Source organism: Eptatretus burgeri, chromosome 12 (genome assembly GCF_056783735.1).
Source record: "Eptatretus burgeri isolate ZD-2024b chromosome 12, Ebu_testis_v1, whole genome shotgun sequence".
NCBI lineage: Eukaryota > Metazoa > Chordata > Myxini > Myxiniformes > Myxinidae > Eptatretus > Eptatretus burgeri.
The window spans coordinates 82,721,163-82,746,162 of NC_140972.1; the positions used below are offsets into that span (position 1 = coordinate 82,721,163).

The 25,000-nt window shown below is 42.2% G+C and overlaps 1 protein-coding gene across 1 annotated transcript in view; it reads left to right on the top strand.

The window, feature by feature from the left end:
* SPG11 (SPG11 vesicle trafficking associated, spatacsin) overlaps positions 1 to 25,000 on the top strand; it is a 213,204-nt gene that overhangs the window by 131,839 nt on the left and 56,365 nt on the right. Inside the window, exons 21-26 of the mRNA XM_085848691.1 lie at positions 5,763 to 5,928; positions 8,060 to 8,262; positions 11,107 to 11,215; positions 11,436 to 11,595; positions 11,918 to 12,133; positions 12,287 to 12,481. Of these exons, the coding sequence (XP_085704817.1) occupies positions 5,763 to 5,928; positions 8,060 to 8,262; positions 11,107 to 11,215; positions 11,436 to 11,595; positions 11,918 to 12,133; positions 12,287 to 12,481 (1,049 nt within the window). The remainder of the gene's footprint in view (positions 1 to 5,762; positions 5,929 to 8,059; positions 8,263 to 11,106; positions 11,216 to 11,435; positions 11,596 to 11,917; positions 12,134 to 12,286; positions 12,482 to 25,000) is intronic.

Sequence of the window (25,000 nt, forward strand, 5' to 3'; positions counted from 1 at the left end):
AACGGGAAAATATTGCCTCTAGTTACGAAGGCGTTTCAGGATACGAAGTCAAAAATACAGTACAGTACGCGCTGCTTTTCGCTGCTCCCAGAGTTTCCCGAACGTAAACAAACTTGTAGCTGCTCTGCCATTGGCTATCGCCTAAAATCTGCCTGGCAACCCTTTGCGTATGCGTGTATCCCAGCATGCTCTTCGTGTCCCCGTCCCGCTCTGTAAATATAGTTATACTGTATACAGTCTATGGTCCTGCTACGAAGTGCTTGGACAGTGTTACAGTACAGTACGCGTGTGGATTACAGTAACTTTTATTCACAATGGACCCCAAGAAAGCAATGAAGAAAAGTGGACAAGGAGAAAAGAAGAAGAAGAGAGCTTTTCTGGCCATACAAACAAAGCAAGAGATAATAGAAAGGTATGAAAAGGGGATGCGTTTGATTGATCTCGCAAAAGAATATGGCCGTAATATATCTACGATCGGCACGATAATAAAACAAAAGGAAGCCCTAAAACTACGGCTCCTTCCAAAGGCCTCTCTGTCATTTCCAAGAGGAGGTCGGCAGTGAACGATGAGATGGAGAGGTTGTTACTCGTGTGGATAAAGGAGAAAGAGATCGCTGGTGACACAGTGACAGAGGCCATAATTTGCGCAAAGGCAACCGCCATCTTCACTGACCTCGTGAAAGAGGATGCAGGCGAGGGAAATTCGGCGCAAGGAATACACCAGGAGTTTAAGGCGTCGCGTGGGTGGTTCGAGAAGTTTAAAAGGAGGACTGGACTTCACTCTGTTCTTCGCCATGGCGAAATTATTTCGCTGGGAAAGGGCATGGGTCTTGAGGTGGATGACGAGGACATCAACGAGCTGATTCAGGAGCACAACGAGGAGCTTTCGACGAAGGAGCTGCAGGAATTGGAGGTGATGCAACACACCGCGGTGCAGGAGGAGTTCAAAGAGGACGAGGAGGAGGAGGAGGAGGAGGCAGCCTTTATTCCATCAGCCCAAATCAAAGACATTTTAGGAAAATTCCATGAAGTCTCAGAATTTGTTAAAAAGAATCACCCGGAAAAAGTGTTCACAAGTCGGGCTATTGCGCACTATGACGATGTCTGCCTCGCGCATTTCCGACGGATTGTTAAAAGCCGGCAAAAGCAGACGTCATTGGATCAATTCTTCACGAAACGCGAGGTAAAAAACACTGCTGATAAGGACCAGTAAACAAAGAGGCCAAAAAGTAACGAGAATCGCAGTTAAAAGGTAAATGAATATTTTTATTATTTCCTTTATTCTTTGTTTTTTACATTATGTGCCTCTCGTTTTATGTTTATTGTGCGGTAATCTAATTTTAACATGTATTTGTTTCATGTTCTGATGCATTTTTATGATTTATTAAAAAAAATGTCCGAATTTTGCGGGGCTTGGAACGGATTAGCGCATTTACATTCAAAAGGCGTCTCTACTTACGAAGGTTTCAGGTTACGAAACTACTCCCAGAACGAATTAAATTCGTAAGTAGAGGTACTACTGTATGTATGTATGTATATATATGTATGTATATATGTATGTATGTATGTATATATATATATATATGTATATATATATATATATATATATATATGTATATATGTATATATATATATGTATATATATATATATATATATATATATATATATATATATATATATATATATATATATATATGTATATATATATATGTATATATATATAATATATATATATATATATATTTATATATATATGTATATATATATATGTATATATATATAATATATATATATATATATATATATATATATATATATATATATATATATATATATATATATATATATATATGTGTATGTATATGTATGTGTCTTCTTCTTTCGGCTGCTCCTGTTTCGGGGTCGCCACAGCGGATCATCCGTATGATCCGCACAGTGATTTGGCACATGTTTTACGCCGGATGCCCTTCCTGACGCAACCCTGGTCGCCTCTTACGACCCAGGGATATAGTACACCTATTTTAATGGGGGTATACACCGGCCCAGTATACTGGTACTCATTTCGCCGACCTTGGAAGGATGACAGGCTGAGTCAACCCTCTGGTGTATTAATTCAGTGGCCATATATATATATATATATATATATATATATATATATATATATATATATATATATATATATATATATGTGTATGTATATACAGTAAGTCCTCGCTAACCGGAAGTTCGCATATCGTAGTTTCGATTATTCGTAATTTAGTTTTAATAACCAATTTTTCAATTATCGCAAACATTTTATGCCTATCGTAATGTCATTGCAAGGAAAAACGCAAAAAAAACGTTTCAAACTGCCTGCAAAAAACAACAATCACAAAGGATGCGCATAAACACACTTTCACTTTACTGCGCATGTACTGTATGTTGTACTGTACGTATTCTCTTCACGCTCGCCTGCATACCTTCCAGTATGAATCCCAAGCGACCCGCAAGTCTTTTGCCGAGCACACCTCGTTTCAAGAGACAACGAAAGGCTGTCACATTGAAGGTGAAATTGGATATAATTAAAAGACATGAACGAGGTGAAGGGACAACGGAAATCGGCCGCGCGCAGCAATCGCTGCATCGACTATACATTCGATCGTTCAAAGTTCGGCAAAGATAAAGAAAATATCACAGATTGCGACCAGTTCGAGTGCAACGACACTAACGAGAATGAGAGATGGTGCTATGCACAACATGGAGCGTTTATTATGTGTGTGGATAGAAGATCAAACTAAACGTCGCATGCCTTTATCTCTTGCTGTGATAAAAGAAAAAGCGCGTAGTTTGTTAGGGCATTGACCCACGATTACGTGATCGATTACTTCTCCAATCATGTTGAGAAGTACTCCAAGGAGAACAACATTGACAACAAATCTTTGCTGCTTGTAGACAATGCTCCTGCCCATCCTCAGCAAATGGAAGCTGTATTCCTGTACTGTATATACATACACCAAGTATAATACTTATAATTTCCATCATCAGAATTGATCAAATGATTGTTACGGCCTAATATATACGTAACGGATTGTTCTGGCGTAACAAGAAAATATTGTTATGGCCACGGGTTCCGAGTGTATAATGAGGGGGTGAATCCTTGTTTCTTCACAGAAGAACCGGACCTGGGGCCACCGTTAACAATTAACTCTGTGGTACGGTGGGTTGCTTAACAACCACAAACGCCAATCGGTTAACCACGAGTTCCAGTGTCCACCGTCTAATTTGCCGTTTAAGTAAAGGTCACGTGGCCTCCTTACCAGGGAACGCGCCCTTGGTGATGCACCAATCTTATCTTGATGAGATCTTGAGTAATGCAGCCGAGCATTGATTGCTGGTGCATGCCGACAATAACAGGTTAATTAATTTGGGAATTATCTCCCAGTCTACCTCGGCTCAGACAATGCTGGATCAACGGAAAGAAATGACAATCACGGACAGTTTGGAACATCAACAATAAATTTATTATTACGAAAAATACATAAACTGAAGGGTTTTTATTTCCTTGTCGATTAAATGGATGAATTCAAATCAAATGTTCAATCAACAAAATAATCGCAAACAGATAAAGAATTCAACAAACATTTATAGAAAAATGAACAAAGAGCAGATCCTTATCACCATGCGTTAATTAAACACCAGACATGGGTACCCATCAGATCATTCAGTGGGAAAAATAAATCCAGTCTCGGCTTACCAAGGCAGAAGTTGTCGTGCATCCACTAAAATAACCCAAAATGTGTGAATGTGCCTTCGTCTGCCTCTCCAAATGAGCTCTCCACAGCCCAGCTCGTTTCTGCTGCCAGTGCCCTGCCTTGCTGTGCATCCACCCGCAAGTCGGCTCAAACACCAACCGACGTCACATCATTACGCCAGGAGCCAGGTACGCCAAGAGCCATGTTGAAATGAAAGCGAGGGAAAAACCTTCAGAGTGTAGGCTTTATTCCACTTGATTGAAGCCGCTTCTACGGGCACATCAGGGGATACAGGTGCAGCAAGGAGTACAAATGTAGCAATGTATACATGTGCAGTAGATCACTGCAAAATAAATCAGCAATTAGCGTGGATTCCGGTATACTCTCAATTCTTACCATTCAACGAGCACCAAGTGGACCGCTGCCGTAAATGACAATGCCCCAGGGACAATCCCACTGACCGCGCGGAATCTTGGCTTTATCTATCCCGTGCGTGACCCGCGCGACATGTGATCACGCATCACGTCCTTCAATTCATCACACATGTACCGAGCAGAACCAGCAGGAACAGTCCAGCTGTCACCAACTGCTATTGCTGCTGTCCCCAACCGTCGGGGGCTGTCAGGATCTGTCACCAACCGTCAGCAGGATCTCCCACCAACTCTAATCAGGATCTCTGACCAACTCTAATCAGGATCTCTGACCAACTCTAATCAGGATCTCCGACCAACTGTCATCAGGATCTCCGACCAACTGTCATCAGGATCTCCCACCAACTGTCATCAGGATCTCCCACCAACTGTCATCAGGATCTCCCACCAACTGTCAGCGGAATCTCCCATCAACTGCGAACAAGGCAGTCCTGCTGTCCTTTTATAGGCGACCAGTGTGGGTGGAGCCTCAAGCACGACTTCAGCCAAATCCAGCTTGCCTATTGGCGCATCGCTGCATGTGACCTCCAACCATCCATTCTCGCGGTCATTCTTTCCTGACCATCGAACAAGATGCAACTCCCAATTAACACAGGCCTGGCTTATGACGCCATGTTCGGGGTGCTTGAGAAACGCCAGGAAGCAGCCATTTGCTGGAACAACCGAGCAAAAACATGAAGTGCTCACAAAGCGTCAATGGTCAATTATCACCTCTTTATTCAGCCCGACACTAAGAAGAGCCATTTAGCGTCCCAAGAGTTGCTGAACGGGGTGTCGATCACCGATGGAAAAAGGTGGGTCCTGAGGTAAATGATGCAAGACCACAGCCATGTTTGTCCATCAGAATGAACTGTTCGGGAGAAGCTTACGGTGTGATTAATGACTCAAATCTCTTGCAAGTCCAATGTGAAAATGATAGCCAAAATAAAATGTGTAAATAAATCGTGTATTTCCAAGCCAATGTGTCTTGATGGAAAGGGAATAGAATGAGTATCCGTTTGGGATAACGGCTCTCGGATAACGGTGGGATATCTCTCGCGTGCACGAACGGTGAATATCACTCGTGCAGAAATGAAAACTGACATAAAATCATACGGCATGAACGTGTCATAAAGAGGAAAAGGTTATCCCATAAGAATGAAGGGGAACCTGTTCTCTACCCTTCTCCAACACATCAGAGTTAGAATCCCACCAGACAAGGGGACGGGTCTATTCTGAACGTACATTTGTGGAAATAACTGTCTGAGGACCTGGATGTTGTGTGCATTACTCGGATCTGATTCTGAAATCCACAACAGTATCTAACCTCCCCCCCCAATCCCGAGTTTATTCCATGATGCTATAAACCAGGGCTATTTTTGGGAGTGTTTCCTGCGAAATGTCGAGTGTAAAATGTAGTTACTTTATATGCTTATGTAATTAAGTCCACTTTTTCAATTGCCATTGGAATGTCAGATTTTTGTGATTAATGGTATCGCATGCATACTCGGGCAAAATTGCAACAGATTTGAACACTAGTTCTCTAATTTATTTTCGTTCATCTTGTTTGATTAGTTTTTGATGCTTCTTCATCCTTGCTCCAATTGATTTTTCTGGCAGACTCTTCCCAGGAGCTTCCCAACTTCTCGCAGCCTTTTCTCAAAGCTCAACCCACCACATGCCAATTTCTTGGCTTTTCCTATTATCTCCTGCATGGCCGGCCCTCTTTTGCTTTTGTGGCCTTTGTTCAGGAGGGAATTCAATGTGGAGGTATTTCGAAATCCAGGTATGTTAGGGAACCTTTTTCTGTAATTCGTGGATTTACCCATTAAGGGTGGGTGTTGGAATGAAATGGCATTTTATAGGATGGGAGGGCTATAGACCACCACCATCAACAACAACAACAACAACAATAGTCCCATGATGAATGAAATAAATGTAGTCGACAGCACCAATCCTGTTACAGTTGGGCTTGAAGCATCACCCACTGAAATGCTTTGTCTTCATCTAGCATAGTGAGCACTTGAACAAAAATCTACTTTGACTGAGCCGAAAGCCGAATAAAAGTTGGAAGTAAATTGAGATGCCGTAAGCAGAATTATAAGAGATTGTTAATTATGCTTTTTGAAGTTTGTTGGTGATTGAATTTTGTTGTCTACTTACTTCCATTATGACATGCTGTCTTTCAATTGAACTTTTCTCCTTTTGGAACTTTATCTATTTTTGTTTGTGGATCATTATAATAACTGTGTTAAGGATGTATCAAATTGTTGATTTGCTTATTAGTTAATATTTGACATTCAGAAATACCATCTGGACTGTGGAGTGCATAAAGTGTTTTTATTTTCTATTGGAATCCAAACTAACAAGTCTTCGTAATAGTATAAATGAAACATCACTAAGCTGGGCCATGCAAGCCTTTCTGTAATCGTGAAAGTGATAGCTTAGCAACTCGAAGTTTATTTCCAAATACCAACATTAAGTTTTCTCAACATATCTTTTTCATCACATGAGTTTGCAGGTGGTCTCAGCCCCTGCTGGAGCTACCCTTGGCGATCCTTGGATTTTGCAATGGTCGAGGGTGCAAGACCAAAAAGGAGATGCCACCCTGTCTGCAATGCAAAAGTAACTAGTCGAGATACTCAGCTTAGTTGCAGGAAATCCCAATGGTTTTGAGGGCCTTATTTTCCACGGCATCAAGAAGGGCAATGTGTGAGGTAGGGGCACCAACCCAAATGGGAGAGCCATACTCCATCAAGCTGTGAAGAAGGTGTTGTAGGTTGTCAAAAGTTCAGAATGGTCAAGAAGTGACCTTGCATGATGAAGAAGCACCCCGAGTTTGCGGCTGGCTTTAGATGCCATTTTGGAATTGTCTGCCCAAGAAAAATAATAGCTGATGCTGAAGCCCAAAAGTTGAAGTGACTTAACCTCTTCTCTTCAAGTGGTTGTCAGATGGTCCTTTTGGAGAGACAGGGTGTGTATGTGGGATTTGTATGCTTTGAAAGACATATTCCAAGTGTTGGACCATCTCTTAATTCTATTCATTGCTCGCTTCAATCAAAACCTGAGCCTGAGGACCATGGGACCAAGGATCAACCTCATTCATAAAATTGACTTGGCATTTACATTTGTTCTTCGTTTGACCACAATGCTTTTGTAAAGTTAATGCAATATGGTAACATGACATATAAATGTGCCTGCGGTGTTTTTTGTTTGCTTCCACGTCGACTACTCTGACTCGCACATCTCCAAAAACCTGTTGTGAGAAGTAATGAGCAACTGAGGTAAAAATGGTCAATTTAATGACAGTGATGGGCTGGAAATGAGTTTTCAGCACAACTATGCTGTGTGCCAGTCCTGGGTGGAAGTCCTATGAAGATGGCAGTTTTGGGAATAGGTACCAGGATTGTCATGGACAAGGAAGATTTTGCACTTTTAGGGGGTTGGGGACTTTTGGAGGAAGGGGTGGCACAGTGCCTGAGGGTGGGTGGAAGTTGAGACAAACGGGCAATATTTAATAATTGGTGAAAGCAGGATCTGACAAATCACGTATGCTTGATAAACTGTGAACACATAAACTGTCACTGTGTCGAAGATAAGGATGTCACTCATAATGTGCTGATATGGGTTGTAGTCGAGAACTTACCCATAAATGAATTATCTTCAGATTGAGTAGTATGGAATTGCTACTGTAAATCATTATATTTTCCTGTGATAAGGTAGTAACAGGAAGTGATTATTGGGAAATTTTTTTTTTTTTTCATGGTGGTGGGTAAATGAATTTATGTGCATTAGAGCCAATATTTACAAGCATTGGAAGGTGATTTCATGGAGGTGATGCTTTCAGATTGAAGATAGGCTGCAAGGAAACATTACATTGTCACAAAGATTGTGCTGTGATCTTGTTCTGATAATAGTGTGCAGGATGCTGGAAAGGAGGCATCCATGTTGGCATTGACCAACTTTGACTCTCCGGCTGTGGTGGCATCTGTTGTTGCTTTTGCGGAGATGCTGGGGCTGGACAGGGTAATGACCCAAGTGAACACCCGGGTAGCCAATACCATACTGCAGAACAAGCTGGCTGAGGGTGGCACGATGCCTGAGGAACGGCAGCAGTTAGGTATGTGATGCTGTCCATTATCCAGTATGGTTTGAAGCTTAACGCGCTCGCCCATAAAATTGGAGTTTGTGTTGTTACCTACGTCACCGAAGCTAGATGGAGGTTGTCTTTTCACCCCTGTCTGTCGGTCTGTTTATCTTTTTTTTATATGAGCAGAATATCTCAAAAAGTTATGGACGGGTTGGAGACAAAACTGGGTCGACAGGTTGGGTGTGTACCAACAACAAATTGATTCGATTTTACTCAAAATCCGGATCCAATAATTTTTTTAAGTGATTCTTTACTAATGAGAGATGGTGCAAAAACGATACATAGCGCAATATTTCGAAAAGTTGGAGATGGATTATGACAAAACTTGGCGGATGAGTTGGAGAGGTGACAAGACCCAGCCAATTATATTTTGGTTAAGGTCTGGATGTGTTCTGCTGAGTGCTGTTCCAGTTGAGACTGAATTTGGTGGGTACCATGTGTGTGTGAGACTGGTATGAGTGGTATTTTTGAGTGTTTGCACAGAATTTGATTGGTATGTTGGATTTGATAGAAAAGCTCAAATTGTATTACTTGAGGTTATTCATGTACAATATGATGGATTGGAAAGAATTGTTATTTTTATTGATTTCGGCATTTCTGCAAGTGTGGTAGTACTTGCACTTTATTTCATGTTACCAACAACATTTTATTTAAAATTTCACTTTGCAAATTAAAACATTAAAAAAAATAATAAATTAACCTCTAATAAATAAGATTCATCAGATGTCTGTCTGTGCGTTTTTTGCAAGGACTGCTGGACCGACAACCATCAAATTTGGCACACAGCCAAAGTCTGATCCGGGGATTGTCCTAAGGGTATTTCATCCACCACCTGAACATTTCCAATCAACTGTGGTCCACCTTCGCTTGTGGAAACACGGGCTGCGGTGAACCGGTTGAAACGGGGTAAAGCTCCAGGGATGTGTGGCATCTATGCTGAACTTCTCAAAGCTGGTGGAAATGCTGCACTCGTGTCGTTGCATGCAGTTTTGTGCTCTGCCTGGAACACAGGCATCATCCCAATTGATTGGGAGAGGGGCCTTGTTGTCCCTCTCTGGAAAGAGAAGGGTGATCGCCAAGACTGCAACAACGACCGAGGGGTGACGCTGCTCTCAGTGCCGGGCAAGGTCTTTGCTCGGATAATTCTTGACAGGGTTCGCCACCATCTGCTTGAGCATCAGCGTCCAGGGCAGTCAGGCTTTACACCAAAGAGGTCAACGATTGACCGTATCCTTGCTCTTCAGGTCCTCACCGAACGCAGACAAGAGTTTCAGCAGGGCTGCTTGCAGCCTATGTTGATCTCTTTAAAGCGTTCGATTCAGTGAATCGGGATGCCCTCTGGAGGATTTTTGGTCTTCGTGGGGTGCCACCAAAACTGATCGATCTGATGTCTGAACTCTACTCTGATACTGAGAGTGCTGTGAAATGTGGTGGTACCATCTCTGACTTATTCCCAGTTGTTACTGGAGTTCGTCAGGGGTGTGTACTGGCCCCCACACTTTTCAGCACTTGTATGGACTGGATTTTAGGGAGGATGTCTGAGAGATCAAGCTGCGGTGCATCATTTGGGAATGTCAAGATCTCGGACCTTGATTTCGCAGATGATGCAGTCATCTTTGACGAGACTTTAGATATCCTTTTGGGGGCCCTCGAGGTGCTGAATGAGGAGTCGGAGCCGTTGGGATTACGGGTTTCTTGGGTCAAAACTAAGATCCAGGCTTTCGGTGACATCTTGGATGCTGCTGTCCTGTCTGTGTCTGTTTATGGTGAGGATGTTGAGATCGTGGAGAGATTCACTTACCTTGGCAGTGATATTCATGTCTCTGCTGGCTGCGAGTCAGAGGTCAATAGACGTCTGGGTGGGGCCTGGGGAGTCATTGATTCACTGGATCATCGGGTGTGGCGCTGCCGGTACCTGTGCAGGAGGACAAAAGTCCGAGTCTTTAAGGCCTTGGTACTTCCAGTCTTGCTCTACAGATGTGAGACTTGGACTCTGACCAAGGATCTGAGATGGAGACTTAATTCCTTTGGTACCAGGTCTCTTCGGAGAATCCATGGCTATCGCTGGTCAGACTTTGTGTCCAACGTGTAGTTGCTGAGAGAGACTCAGATGAGATTTGTTACCTGTATAGTCCATGAGCGTCAGCTGCAGCTAGATGCACATGTGGCTCATTTTCCTGATGCTGATCCTGCTTACCAGATTCTCTCAGCGAGGGAGCTTCGTGAGTGGAGGAGGCCATCAGGCCGACCACATGCCTTGTGGTTGCAGCAGGTTGATCGGCATCTCAAGGAGATTGAGATGGACCAAGCATTTGCCTGGGGGTGGCCTGACGGAGGCCCCTTGAGTACCGGAGGAAAGTGGAAGCAGCGGAGCACTGCTCTGGCACATGCTCCCCAACCTTACCTGATCTAACGGGTTTCACACCGGAGGGGACTCTCGGTTTTCCGTCTGTCTTGCCATCCCACTTTTGTTTAAAGGTTTGGGGGGAAAAAGTCTGAAAAAACATATTCAACTGAAACTTAGTACATCGCTTTATTATGCAAAGTTACAGAAGAAGTTTGAGTTGCGGGGCGTTTCATCAATTTTTCATCGTTTGGCCCTTCTTCGACTTAGAAGATATCACATCGGTAGGGGACATGTATTGCAAAGCAATTCTCACTCTTAGATATTGGTCTAAAAGCAATTTTCTGATTAACTGTATAGCTAAGCATCCTGTTGGAGACTCAGTATCTGGTAATGCTGGAAACTCATTCAGAATGACCCAAAACAGGCCAACATTGTATTTCTAATGTGTTGTGATGTTGGATTTGCAGTTGCAAGGTTCCTGGAGCTAGCTCACGGAAATACTGCTGGATTTTCCGGTGTCCTTTTAGACCTTGAAGAAGCGATAAAAGTCACCTTGCTGGCAGATGGCATAGAGAGGTGCCTTGTTATCCATACAAATTATGCTGTCACACTACATCTATAATGTGAAGTGGAGTGCTTGATTTGCATGGTGTTTGCTGAAACACAATTTTTATACTCATTGATTTGAATGCCTTTTCCTTTCTTAACCGTAACTTTTCTTTTCATAGTGGTCTATCAAATACAAAACAATCTTGCATTGATGTTTCCTGCACCGTCATTGCATTCCCTCCCACAGCTCATCGATGGATGCTGCAAACAGATGGGAAATGGCTGTACAGTTCTGCCAGATCCATGGTGCTGAGCTAAGTGAAGTCTTTGTGAGAGAATGTGCTCGTGACAATTGCTGGCTACCCTTTATCACTTTCATTCACCGGCATCATTACCCTGTTCACCAGGTAGATCACCTTCTCAATTCAAAGCTTTATCCTTATCTAGATTTACTTAGGTTTTTTAAGGCAGCAACTTCCCAGGCATCACCAAGCAACAAAAACATAATGTTCCAAGTCCTTTGCTCGCATTTTTCTTTGAAATCTCCTGATATTGTTCTCAATATTTTTCTTTTGAATGTTATCAATCGATTTTTGTATACCAGCAGTATCCCTTAAGACACACTCGTGCAAACTGAAAATTACTTAGCTGTTAACACCCTATCTTCCCTTTCTCAATTTTGGAACTGATGGGCATTTAGGCAGCACTTTGTTTCCTCACTTACTGCAGGTGATGTCTGTTGTGGAAGATTTTCCATCCCCTCTTCGAGAGCATATTTCACTGGCTTTCTCTGGCCTACTGGATGCATCAGTTGAACATGAAGGTTTCAACATCTTTCGGTCTATTCTTGATATGCGGCAAGGACCTCGTTCCTGGCAAGAGCTGTTGCAGCAAGCAGTGAAAGCTTCCATTCCAATCCTCTGTGTACTGGCTACTGCATATCCGGTGTGTTTGTGTTTTTTGTATTTTGACTTCAAAACCGTGTGATTGAAAGCATAAGTTGTGGTTAATGGTGCCAAGAGATATATTTATTCATCATTCCAAGGAAGTCCTTGTGGTTTAGTGATGACAATTGTGGGATCTCTTTTTTTGTACTAGGGGGCAGAGGTGGTGCCGTGTCTATGCGCTTGGATATTGGCATCCTGTGAGTGCCATCCGGCCGGTGTAGACATGGTTGGAAAGGTGGCAAATCCAGCTCAATGTGGCCTGCTTGAGCTGTCAAAGTTGCTGTGTGAGGGTCTGAAACGGGGAGAAGTCTGCATTCTCATCACGGCCTTCCAGCTCTTCCTGCCAGTGAGAGGGATATTTTGTTTTGTGTTTGGGCCTGCTGATTACTGTAGTGGGACAGCCTAAACTAGATTCACAATTGCCAGTTCAATTGACTTTGTGCATATGGTTTCTCACAAACGATGTGACAAGACTGATGAAGTAATTGCCTCTAGTTTGTTTGATTGCCTTACTTCTCTGTATATTGGGTCTGAATTTGGATTGTCTGATATGCACAAAGCCTGCTTTGGGTAATCTTTCAAACCAGTAATCACATTTTGTTCAATTTTTAAACTTCTCAAGTGATTTGCATTTCTGTAAGACATCAGTTTATTATTAGCAAAACAAAGTGGATGGCCATTTTGTCTACAAGGTAAACAAATCAAACATCCACAGAATATTTTCTTAGCCCCCACAAGAAATCTACTTTTAGATAGTTGCTTCAGAATAGTTTCACCCTGGGCAAAGATAGAAATATTTTGTCAAAAACATAAAAAGATAAAATGTCTGTCGACACAAGATTTATGTGGTGACTACGACTGTCATATGAACTTGTTTATACCTGATTGATTTGTATGGTGCATCGTTTAAAATTGAACATTTTGGTTGAATTTTGCATGTCATAGTCACACAAATGACCTCAAACAACATGCACCGAAATAGCTTCTTCTCTGCAACTTACACTTAGTGTCTTCAGAAAGTATTCACACCCCTTTACTTTTTCACATTTTGTCATGTTAAGGGGCTGTCACACCTTGAAGTTTTAGCCAGCGTATGGCAACGTATCAAAATGTATGTAAAACGCTGGCATACGCTAAACTATTGATGTTTTTTTTAAAGTTTTTGGCGTATTCATAACGAGTTGTACATATGCATAACATATTTGTAACGTACACAGAACGTTTCGATAACTTATAGATAACTTATACCAACGAATGCTTAGCGTGTTGTCGGCGTTCACAACGTATTCCCAACGATAGTCTAACGTATGCATAGCGCGGCAGCGTATCGCCGACGATCATGTGGCGTAGCCTATTAAAAGGCTGCCGCTCGACGATTCAAATCATAACCGCACTAGAAATCGAAGTGTCAACATCACCGTCATGCCCTGTCACACCTTGACGTTTTAGCCAGCGTATGCCGACGTATGAAAAATTTGTCTAAAACGCTGGCACACGTCGAATACGTTATGGGTAAGTTTTGTATACGTTAAGAGCACGCTGAAGCACGCTGGCATACGTCGTAGTACGCCGAGCTCGTCGACAAATTTTAAGCATGCTCAAAATTTTTCGACGTATGCCAGCGTATGACACGCACCTTCCGCATACGCTGGCCATAAGTTGTAGGTACGTTATGCGATCGTTGACACACGTCGACACACGTTACTTGTAAGTTACTCATAAGTCGATACACGTCGAGGTAATGTTTAGTGTACCTGAAACTTATTTGTAACCTATGAGTAACGTGCTTTAAACCTATGAGTAACGTGCTTTGAACTTATGTGTTGCGTATCTCCAACGCATATTGACGTATGTAGACGTATTTGACGTCTTTCGGACGACCACAGAACTTACTGAACGTGTTTCTAACTTACAGCCACAGTATAATGGCGTATTGGCAGGGTTTAGGGGAATTGGTATATAAAAATGGGCTTCACAGGAGGAACCCCTCAGTGTTCCAGACTCCCATGTTTTTTTTGTTTTTTTCTTTCTTCGGCATGACGGTGATGTTGACACTTCGATTTCTAGTGCGGTTATAATATAATATAATTAATAGGCTGCCGCTCAACGATTTAAATCATAACCGCACTAGAAATCGAAGTGTCAACATCACCGTCATGCCGAAAAAAAAAAAAAAAGTCTGGAACATTGACGGATTCTTCCTGTGTGAATCCCATTTTTATATACCAATTCCCCTAAACGCTGCCAATACGCCATTATACGGTAGCTGTAAGTTAGAAACACGTTCAGTAAGTTCTGTGGTCGTCCGGAAGACGTCAAATACATCTACATACGTCAATATGCGTTGGAGATACGTTACTCATAGGTTCAAAGCACGTTACTCATAGGTTAGAAATAAGTTTCGGGTACGCTAAACATTACCTCGACGTGTTTCGACTTATGAGTAACTTACAAGTAACGTGTGTCAACGTGTGTCAACGATCGCGTAATGTGCCTACAACACGTTACTTGTAGGTTACAAATGAGTTTCGGGTACGCTAAACATTACCTCGACGTGTTTCGACTTGTGAGTAACTTACAAGTAACGTGTGTCAACCATCACGTAACGTGCCTACAACTTATGGCCAGCGTATGCGGAACGTGAGTCATACGCTGGCATATGTCGAAAAATTTTGAGCATGTTAAAATTTGTCGACGATCTCGGCGTACTACGACGTATGCCAGCGTGCTTCAGCGTGCTCTTAACATATACAAAACTTACCCATAACGTATTCGACGTGTGCCAGCGTTTTAGACAAATTTTTCATACGTCAGCATACGCTGGCTAAATCGTCAAGGTGTGACAGCCCCTTTACAGCCTGAATTAAAAATGGATAAATTTTTTTTTTTTTAATTTCACTGATCAACACAATACCCCATAATAACAAAGTGAAAACATGTTTTTAGAAGTTTTTACAAATTAATTGAAAATGAAAAGCTGAAATGTCTTTCATCAATATGTATTCAACCCCCTGAGTCAATACTTTGGAGAAGTGCCTTTTGCAGTGAATACAACTTCGAGTATTCTTGGGATTGTCTGCATCAGCTTTGCATATCTGGATTTGGGGATTTTCTACCATTCTTCCTTGCAGATTTTCTCAAGCTCTGTCAAGTTGGCTGAGGAGCTTCTGTGAAACGGGAATCTTCAAGTCTTTCCACAAATTCTCAATGGGATTCAAGTCTGGGCTTTGGCTAGGCCACTCAAGAACTTTCACGTTCTTGTTCTGAAGCCATTCTAGTGTTGCATATGCTTGGGGTCATTGTCCTGTTGGAACATAAATCTTCGCCACAGTCTAAGGTCTTTTGCATTCTGAAACAGGTTCTCCTGTTTTGTCTATTTGGTCATTCATTGTTCCCTCTATCCTTACAAGTCTCTCACTCCCTGCTGCTGAAAAGCATCCCCATAACATCATACTGCCACCACCATACTTCACGGTAGGGATGGTGTTCGATGGAAAAGCACTGAATTTTACTGAATTTTCACTGAATCACTAAATTTGGAAAGCACCTTTTTTGAGGTCAAAAGCCTAATGTCAACTGAAGGTCAAACTTTTAAAATCATCAAATTTTGTCTGAAAAATCGTCAATTTTCATTCTATTAACTTGAGTATTAAACCGCAATTGCAGTGCAACACTGACTTTGGAAAGCAACCATTTTTGATGTCAAAAGGTCAGAGGTCAACTCAAGGTCCACTTTCTAAAATCAATTTAAATCCAATTGACCTGAGCTTTGATGAAGATCTTCATTTTAAATCTTTATGAAATGGACAATTTGATGTGTCCATGGCAACTTTTTTTTGTTGGGAGGCAGGGTGGGTATTGCATGTATCGTACTAAGCACGATGTGTTTATTGTTTGTTAATTGCCGGAATCCTCTGGATTTCGGCAATTATGTTGGTCGGTTGTGTGTGTGTGTGTGTGTGTGTGTGTGTGTGTGTGTGTGTGTGTGTGTGTGTGTGTGTGTGTGTGTGTGTGTGTGTGTGTGTTTGTTTGTTTACCCTGTAGCAGCCACACCGTTTCAGCAATCATGACCAAACTGGGTACAGATGTCGGCCATGGTCCAACTTAGACACTTGTCGTTTTTGGTGAATCTAGGTCAAAGGTCAAGGTCACTGAAAAACCGAAATTCTTATTTTCGCAATAATGTCCGCTAAAATGATCGTATCGACTTTAAACCAAATCCAAAATGTGCATCTTCCAATACTGCATCCAACCATATGTCTCATTGGGGTGTCACACCAACACCCTTCTTAGCGGTTGGGTCAAAACTTTCAACTTGAGATAAAAAACGCTATTTCAAGTCCGATTGACTTCCAAGTTATGATCATAACAAAACTAAGTGCTATAACTCATTAAATAGTAGCACTATCGACTTAAAAGAACCAAATTGATTTCCTGGTTTTTGTTTTTTCAGAGATCATGGACATATGACAAAGTTATTCCGGCAATTCTTTGCTCAACGAGCAATTTAATTTCTTTGTTTGTGTGCAGGATATCTTCAAAAGTTGTTAATGGATTCAGATGAAATTTGGTGGGCAGGTTAGAGGTGTGACAAGGACAAACTGATTAGATTTTGGTGATGATCCCGATCTGGATACAACTACTGCAACTTTTAAGTAATTCTTCACCATTGAGAGATATATATATATATATATATATATATATATATATATATATATATATATATATATATATATATATATATATATATATATATATATATATATATATATATATATATATATATATATATATATATATATATATATATATCATGATATCAAAAGTAGTTGTGAACGAATTTGGATGAAACTTTGTGGACACTGGGTGTGTGACGAGGAAGAATTGATTCGATTTTGGTGACGATCCAAATCTGGATCCGATAATTTTTTTAAGCGATTCTTCACCTTTGGTGGGGCCAAAAAGATATATTGCAGGATATCTCAAAAAGTTGTTGGCAGATTTGGAGGAAACTTGGTGGATAGGGTTGGGTGTGTGGCAAGGACAAATTGATTCAATTTTGTTGAAGATTCGAATCCAGATCTGAATGCAATAATTTTTTTTCAACTTCTAAATTGATTCTTCACCATTGACAGATGGGGCCAAAAACGATATATAGCATGATATTTCAAAAATTAATGGACCCGATATGTTCTTCTGGATGATTCATTGTGTGGTGGAGCTATGTGTACTTCCAAGTGCCCTTCGAGTTGAAGCTGTTTTCTGAGGTCAAGCATTCTAAAGTCGAATCCTGTGCCCTTGAATCACTTCCTGCACTGGTGACTAAGAAATGTTTTGATGCACTTGTGCCGACAATGATTGAGATCACTAATGTCTCATTCCAGTTGGATGTGTTTCTATCAAACCTCAGAGTCGCTTTATTGACACTGATTGACACTGACACACTGAACTTCGTCTTGATGGTATAGTCATGAAAATTTATCGCCGATTTCTAATGTTCCTTTCTTGGGCAAGATGATTGAGCAAGCTGTACCTTAACAGTTGCGCTATTACCTGAATGACAACTGTCTTCTTGCACCATCACAGTCAGTGTGTCGACAATACCACAGTGCAGAAACTGTTGTCGTCCATGTTTCCAATGATTTACTCCAGTCTCTTGATGGTCAAAGTGAAGCTTTGATGGTTTCCAGTCTCTTGATGGTCAAATTCGTGTACTTTTGGATTTTGTGTACTTGTAGGGAGATTTGATTTTTTTAGATCATTCATCTTAATTTACACATCTGAAGAATAGATTTAGAATAAGAGACGGTTCTAAATTTGCTCATATTTTCTAAGGAGGCAACAGACTGGTAGGAAAATAAAATGCTCTAATCCTGTTATGCTGGACTGCAGTGTAGCTCATGGATCTGTTATAGATCAGATTATTTATTTGTTATACTACTCCTGTACAATATATTTTCCAATCACTTGGATTATCATGTGTAATGTATGCTGACACACAACTTTACATTACAATGAAGCCAAGGAATAGTTCAAACTGTTGAGAAATTGGAGAGCTGCATTTGTGAGATTAAAAGCTGGATGGTTGGCAACTACTTGAATTTTAATGATAACAAGTCTGAAGACGACGATGGTTCACGAGCGGTATTTGACGATGTAGATTGTTTCAGAAGTCAAGGATGAGACAATGTGATAATGTTTGACCAAGTTATAAAATGATCAACATGATGTGGTACGAGTGACAAGTTATCAGCTGCAAAATGTCGAAAACCCGGTTTCGTTCATCAACTTAAAAAATTTGACCTTTGCATAACCTTTAAAGGTCACAAAACAATGTTGTGGACATTGAAATAAACCAATGTCACCCGCAGGGTGACCCGTATCTTGCCAAAAGGTGACCACGTGTGACTTCTTTAAGGTCACACTGAGGTGAACAGAGCTGCTATCCACCAGGAGCGACTCCTTGAGGAATATCTGCCTACGAGAGATTCCGATGGGAATCGTTCTACAGAGTAACCATGAAAAATATGCGTTTGCCTCATAACGTCACCAAATGACGTCATAATGTCTCAAGCTTGACATATCGAGAATGCACTCATCGAGGTGTTCAATTTGAGGTACTACAAGAGTATGGTTCCTAAAACTTGAAAATTTGACCTTGGGGTCAAATAAGTTTGACCTTAGGCACTAACCATGAAGGTCAAGGCCAATCGCCACCAAAAATTAATCAGCTGAGCGCCAGACCATGAACTATATTCCCATGAAGTTTGAAGACGATCCGATCAAAATTACTCAAAAAATAAGGGTTTCGTCGACTCCCCTGATTTGTGACAGTGACCTTGACCTTCAAAATTTTATGCGCTGAAATGGACCTCTATAGGCCTCTGATGTGCGAAGTTACAAAAATTTACAATGATAACTGTGCTCTGCAGAATTTTTTATACGTGATGACAGACAAACAAAAAAAAAACGAACAAAAAAAAAAATTAAAAAAATTAAAAAAACATACAAGCTGACTAACATATCTTGCAAAAACTTCGTTTTAGCAAGATAATAAGGAAACAGGATACGTGCTATAGCTTATTGGAGTTGGTTCGTCGAAGAAGGTCGAAAACCCGGTTCGATTCCCACAACTTTGAAAATTTGACCTTTGTGACCTTTAAAGGTCAAAGGTCAAGGATTACGACCTTTGGTGCAAAACTTCCTCTGGAACATTCCAGGAACAATACAACGACATATAGGCTATATGGCATTTCACACTCATCGGATTATCCCTACTTTGATGATATCAGCGTAAAAACAAACTTGAAGGGGGCGCCACGGACAAGGTGTTCTAGATAGAGCAAAATGGTTTCAAGACTTTCGGTGGGGAATGACCTCAAGATTGTGCATAAAAATATTGTCATCCTTGCTCTCAAAGTTTGGGCGGTCATATGATTTTTATGTCAAAATTCGAAATTTTTTAAGTTCGTGACCTTGTGACCTTGACCTTGTGACGAAAATGAAAAATTGAGCTCCGTGGGGCTATGCAGGTGCCATTGGGCTAACCAAATACCGAAACCCCTGTCAGATTCGACAAACCCCCTAGGAGAAGATGCAAATTGAAATCGGCTACCCCCTAAAAACACGTTTTTTGGGCGTGGCTCCGCCCATAATGGGCGCACCACGCCCATTTTCAGGAAATATAAACCTCCCACCAAAATTTTGTCAGGATCGGATCAAAACCCACGGAGCTATGCTCGGACAGACAGACAGACAGACAGACAGACAGACAGACAGACAGACAGACAGACAGACAGACAGACAGACAGACAGACAGACAGACAGACAGACAGACAGACAGACAGACAGACAGACAGACAGACAGACAGACAGACACACAACAATAACGAATATAGTGGTCACTTATTTTTTTTCGTGAAAATATTTTTTCGTGAACCAATAAAATGGAGGTGCTTCATGGATCATCACGAACCAGAGTGAATCATGATATCTCTGACATAACTACCGGCAACTTTTTAGAAAAGCCGACGTCTGCTGTCTGTGACCTCAGAGTGACGTTTGACAGTCATCTCAGTTTGCAAGCTCACATCAACATTATTTGTAGAAATGCATAATTTTCCTCATGCAAACTATGACAGATCCGCATATGTCTGAACAAACGCAGCACAGGAAATCTTGTGCATGTTTTTGTCACATCACTGATAATTGCAATTGCCTTGTTATCATTCTTCCAGTCAAATACATCTCCAAGTTACGAAAAATTAAAAAGGCAGCTGCCTGACTGGTATCTCTTATCAAAGCAAAATAATATTACAACTGTCCTTCAGAATCTACACTCACACCCCATTCATCAAATAATTGATTGTAAGGTACTCCTATTAACATTGAAGCCCATAAATGATACTCCTACCATACTCCTCCTACCTTACTTGTTGTGCATACTCCTACCTTACTCACCTCTGAGCTCCCTGCTCTCCAGTAAGATCCTACCCGTCGTCAAATACATGGCTATTAACACCAATATCCATACGAACAAAATATATGGGAAATGCGCCTTTATTGTCATGAGAGTCCAGGCTCATGTAAGAGCTAGAATTATCAACAAGAATATCGCAACAGAACAAAAGGAACAGCAGAAATAGTTCTTAGGGGGAAATGTCAATAGCAGGGCCAACAAACAAAATAAACTGAGAAGGACAAACAAGGGATACAGATATGGATGAGGGTGAATGCAGGGGATGGATGTGATGGATGCAGAGGCAAACTCTCATGAAGGAAAAACTGGAAATTGGGGGGTGAGGGTTAATGGGGGTAGAAAAGATCATGGTTTTCTATTGGGGACGATTTGAGATGATAGTGAACAGCTGTCTTGAAGACATGGAGGGAAGGATCAGATTGAAGAGAATGTGGAAGTTGGTTCCACAGGTGGGAAAAAGATAAGCAAGGTGAAGTGAGTCGTGATTTTGAATCTTGGAAGGTTCACGAGAAGGGGGTTCTTGGTCGACCACATCCTTCTAACGTGAGTGGGACAAAGCACGGAGAGGCACAGAGTGCAAGACCCGAAAGGATGCAGTGGAAGACAGATAAATCACTGATCTCTCTGTGATGGCAAAATGATAGGCCCATCGACTCAGTTTTATCGCAGGACATTCCAATATTCTTGAAGGTCTTCGTTTTCTTCGTGTCAAGCTGAGAGAGGTGTGAGGCAGCGGCGCCAGCACAGAGAGGAGCATGCTACTCCATCAGGCTATGGATGAAGGTCTTGTAGGTGGATACGAGTTCAGGTGTGCTAAGGAAGGACTCTGTACGATGCAGTATGTCTAGTCAGCGACTGGCTTTGAAGGCCAACTTTGAAATGTGGTTGCCCATGAAAGATCGTGGCTGATAGTGAGACCCAGGAGTTTGATTGTCACTGTGTAGAAGCAACATGTCCATGATGGAGTGACCTGGTCTGAAACCAAATTGATGATCTGAGATGAGGTTATTTGAGAAAAGGAAGGATTTCATATCAACTGCGATTATGGATTCCATGATCTTGCTGAATATTTTTAGGAAGCGAATCGTTCTGAAGTTAAGGAGATCATTTTTTGTACCTTTTTTACGCAATGCAGTGATGTTGGCTGATTTTCCAGCAGATGGGAGACGAACTATGGCAAATATGGTGAAAAGAGCAGAAAGAGGAAGTGCAAGAGCAGGTTTTTCAGACACGTGAGCTGATGCTGTCCAGTCCAGTTGCACAATCAGAGTTGAAGTTTGCCAGAAACATCTCCACCATCTGAGGTCAAATGACAAGAGTCCAGGAGCAGTTGGGTGTTTCTGGGTAGGGTGGGTACATAGAGGGAAGGGTTGGGAACATAATATTTGGAAGCAAACACAAAATTGAGGCATTCAGCCTTCTCACAAGTGGAGTCTGCTCTGGTGCCATTTGAAGAGAAGGAAGGGACAATCTTAACATTAAAGGTGCCTCCAGGTCTTAGAAGATGAAGACAAGTTTGAAAGTTCAATCATGAGGTTGAACAGATGTTGTTTTCTGGCTCTCCTGAGAGTGGACACACACTTATTGCAGGCTTTGTTGAATGAATGACGAGGATTCTTGGTCTTCGTGGGGTGGCACCAAAACTGATCAATCTGATGTCTGAACTATACGTTGGTACTGAGAGTGCTGTGAGATGTGGTGATACCATCTCCGACTATTTCCAGTTGTTACTCGAGTTCATCAGGGATGTATACTGGCCCCCACACTTTTCAGCACATGTATGGACTGGATTCTGGGGAGGATGTCGGAGAGATCAAGCTGCGGTGTTTGGGAATGTCAAGATCTCTGACCTTGATTTCGCAGATGATGCAGTCATCTTTGCAGAGACTGGGTATCCTTTTGGGGGCCCTTCGAAGTGCTGATTGAGGAGTCGAAGCCACTGAGATTACGGGTTTCCTGGGTCAAAACTAAGAATCCAGGCTTTCAATGACATCTTGGACACTGTGATCTTGTCTGTACCCATTTGTGGTGAGGATGTTGAGGTCACGGAGAGATTCACTTACCTTGGCAGTGATATTCATGTCTCTGCTGGGTATGAGCCAGAGGTCAATCGATGTCTGCGTTGGACCTGGGGAGTCATGGATTCAATGGATCATGGGGTGTGGCGCTGTGTCGGTACCTGTGCAGGAGGAGGAAAGTCCGAGTCTTCAGATCCTTGGTGCTTCCAGTCTTGCTCTCCGAATGTGATACTTGGATTTGACCAGGGATCTGAGACGGAGACTTAATTACTTTGGTACCACGTGTCTTCGGAGATTCCTTGGTTATTGCTGGTCGGACTTTGTGTCCAACGAGCGGTTGCTGAGAGAGACTCAAATGTGATTTGTTACTTGCATCGTCCGTGAACATCAGCTGCGGCTGTATGGACATGTGGCTCGTTTTCCAGATGCTGATCCTGCTCACTAAATTATCTTAGGGAGGGAGCCTCGTGAGTGGAGGAGGCCAATGGGCCGACCATGTGCCTCATTGCAGCAGGTTGATCAGCATCTCAAGGAGATGGGGATGGGCCAGGCATCTTCCTGGGGGATGGCCAGACAGAGGCTTCTGGAGTACCGGAGGAAGGTGGACGCAGCGACGCGCTGCTCCGGCTCATGCTCCCATACCTGACCTGACCTGACCTGACCTGACCTGATGAATGAGGTGAGATTGCCTTCAGTTGGGTTTGCTTTCCAGGAAGGGAAGGAAAGTTGTTTCAGAGCAACTGCCTCACCACACAATTCATTATAGCATGGGCTTGGAAGAAGGGTAGGATAACTGAAGATGAGATGGGATGGATCTCTACATAAGATAGAGCAGGTTTCTGTGGAATTATTCCCAAGCTGAGTTAATATCAGGAGCATTCGATACAGGAGACCAGTCTTGAAGTGATATAGTTGTTTGCAGTCCCTGCCAATCTGCCTGAGTGACTTGCCAGACTTGTAAGCATTGAGGCGGCTCTCTGAGAATATCCACAGATATGTTGACTCTCACAAGCATATGATCAGATGAACCCATTGGAGCAGAGGGAAGTGCAGGAGATATTTACAGGGTAGTTTGGTGTTGCAAAGTACAGAAGGGAGGATTTTCCATTTGGAGAAATCTGGGTTGGAAAGTTCACGGATTGAGTCGGTCCCAGAGAGTCACAGAAGTCCTTTTCTGAAGTGCCATGGCTGGTGTGAGAGAGGGAGCAACACCCAACCAATTTGCATGGTGACAATTGAAATTACCACATATGAGGAAGAGAGAGTTGGGATGATTGGTTAAAAGTTGGTCCATGTTTTCTGAGAGAGAGATGGGTAGATGCACTCATCACTGTTTGGACAGTACAACACAGACAAACAAGAAGATGGGAATGGAGTGGAAGTTCTGGGAGTTTGGAGGTACAAGATCAGTATCAGGACAGTGGGAAATTCTGTTCTTGATGTAAAGTGCAACTCTGCCAAAGGGGTGGGGTTTGGACCTATCAAATTGGATGAGACATTAACCGGGAAGAGACACGGAGGAGTCGTGGACATCCTGTGGGAGGAAGGATTTTGTAAAACAGATGATGGCCGATTTATCAGCAGCCTGGATTGAGAAATTTGTCAGGTTGGAGTGGAGACGTCGGCTGTTTGAGGTCCACACAGTTGGGGGCAGGGAGAAGTCGTTGGGAAGTTGCATGACAGGGAGGATGGGGGGGGCGAGAGAGAGGAGGAGGCTTTGTAAGGACAGTGGCAGGTTGAGGGGGGGCTTTGAAGAGGTAGGGTGAGGGGAAGCATTGAGAGGGTGGGGTGAGGGGGATGTAGAAAGAGGGGAGATTAAGTGGAGGGATGCTGATTTCAAATTCCCGAATTGGACAAATGGAGATAAAAATCATGGGATGGGTGTTACGAATTTTTGTTGAAGGTACCGAGAAAGATGCCACAGGAGGAGGGTTGGTGGATCAAGTGTTTTGCTGACAGACAGCGTTGAAAAACAATAATGTTTGTGAAGAAGAAGAAGAATAAGTGTAATAGATTGTGGTGAAGAACACATGGGGTACTCCTCATGATGATATAAGGAAAGTGATTCCTTCTGAATAAGCTGATTTTTTTAAAAGCCGATTCCTTCTGGATGGACCGAGTGAGCGTATGGGATTTTCCTCCATGGAGTATGTTCCAAGTCGCCAGCCCATGACATTTTTCCAGATCTGCAGTAGTTCATCTCTCAGAAATGTGGGGTACTATTCTGCCCAAGGTGGATTCATCCACCAAATTTTACAGAGGATTAACCAGGGAAGCAGAGAGGTCATTGATTGAGACTGCAAGAATAAAATCGTTACTAAAATACTGTGTTGTGGGACTCCAGCCTCAAAGGGGAGATCTCAAACAC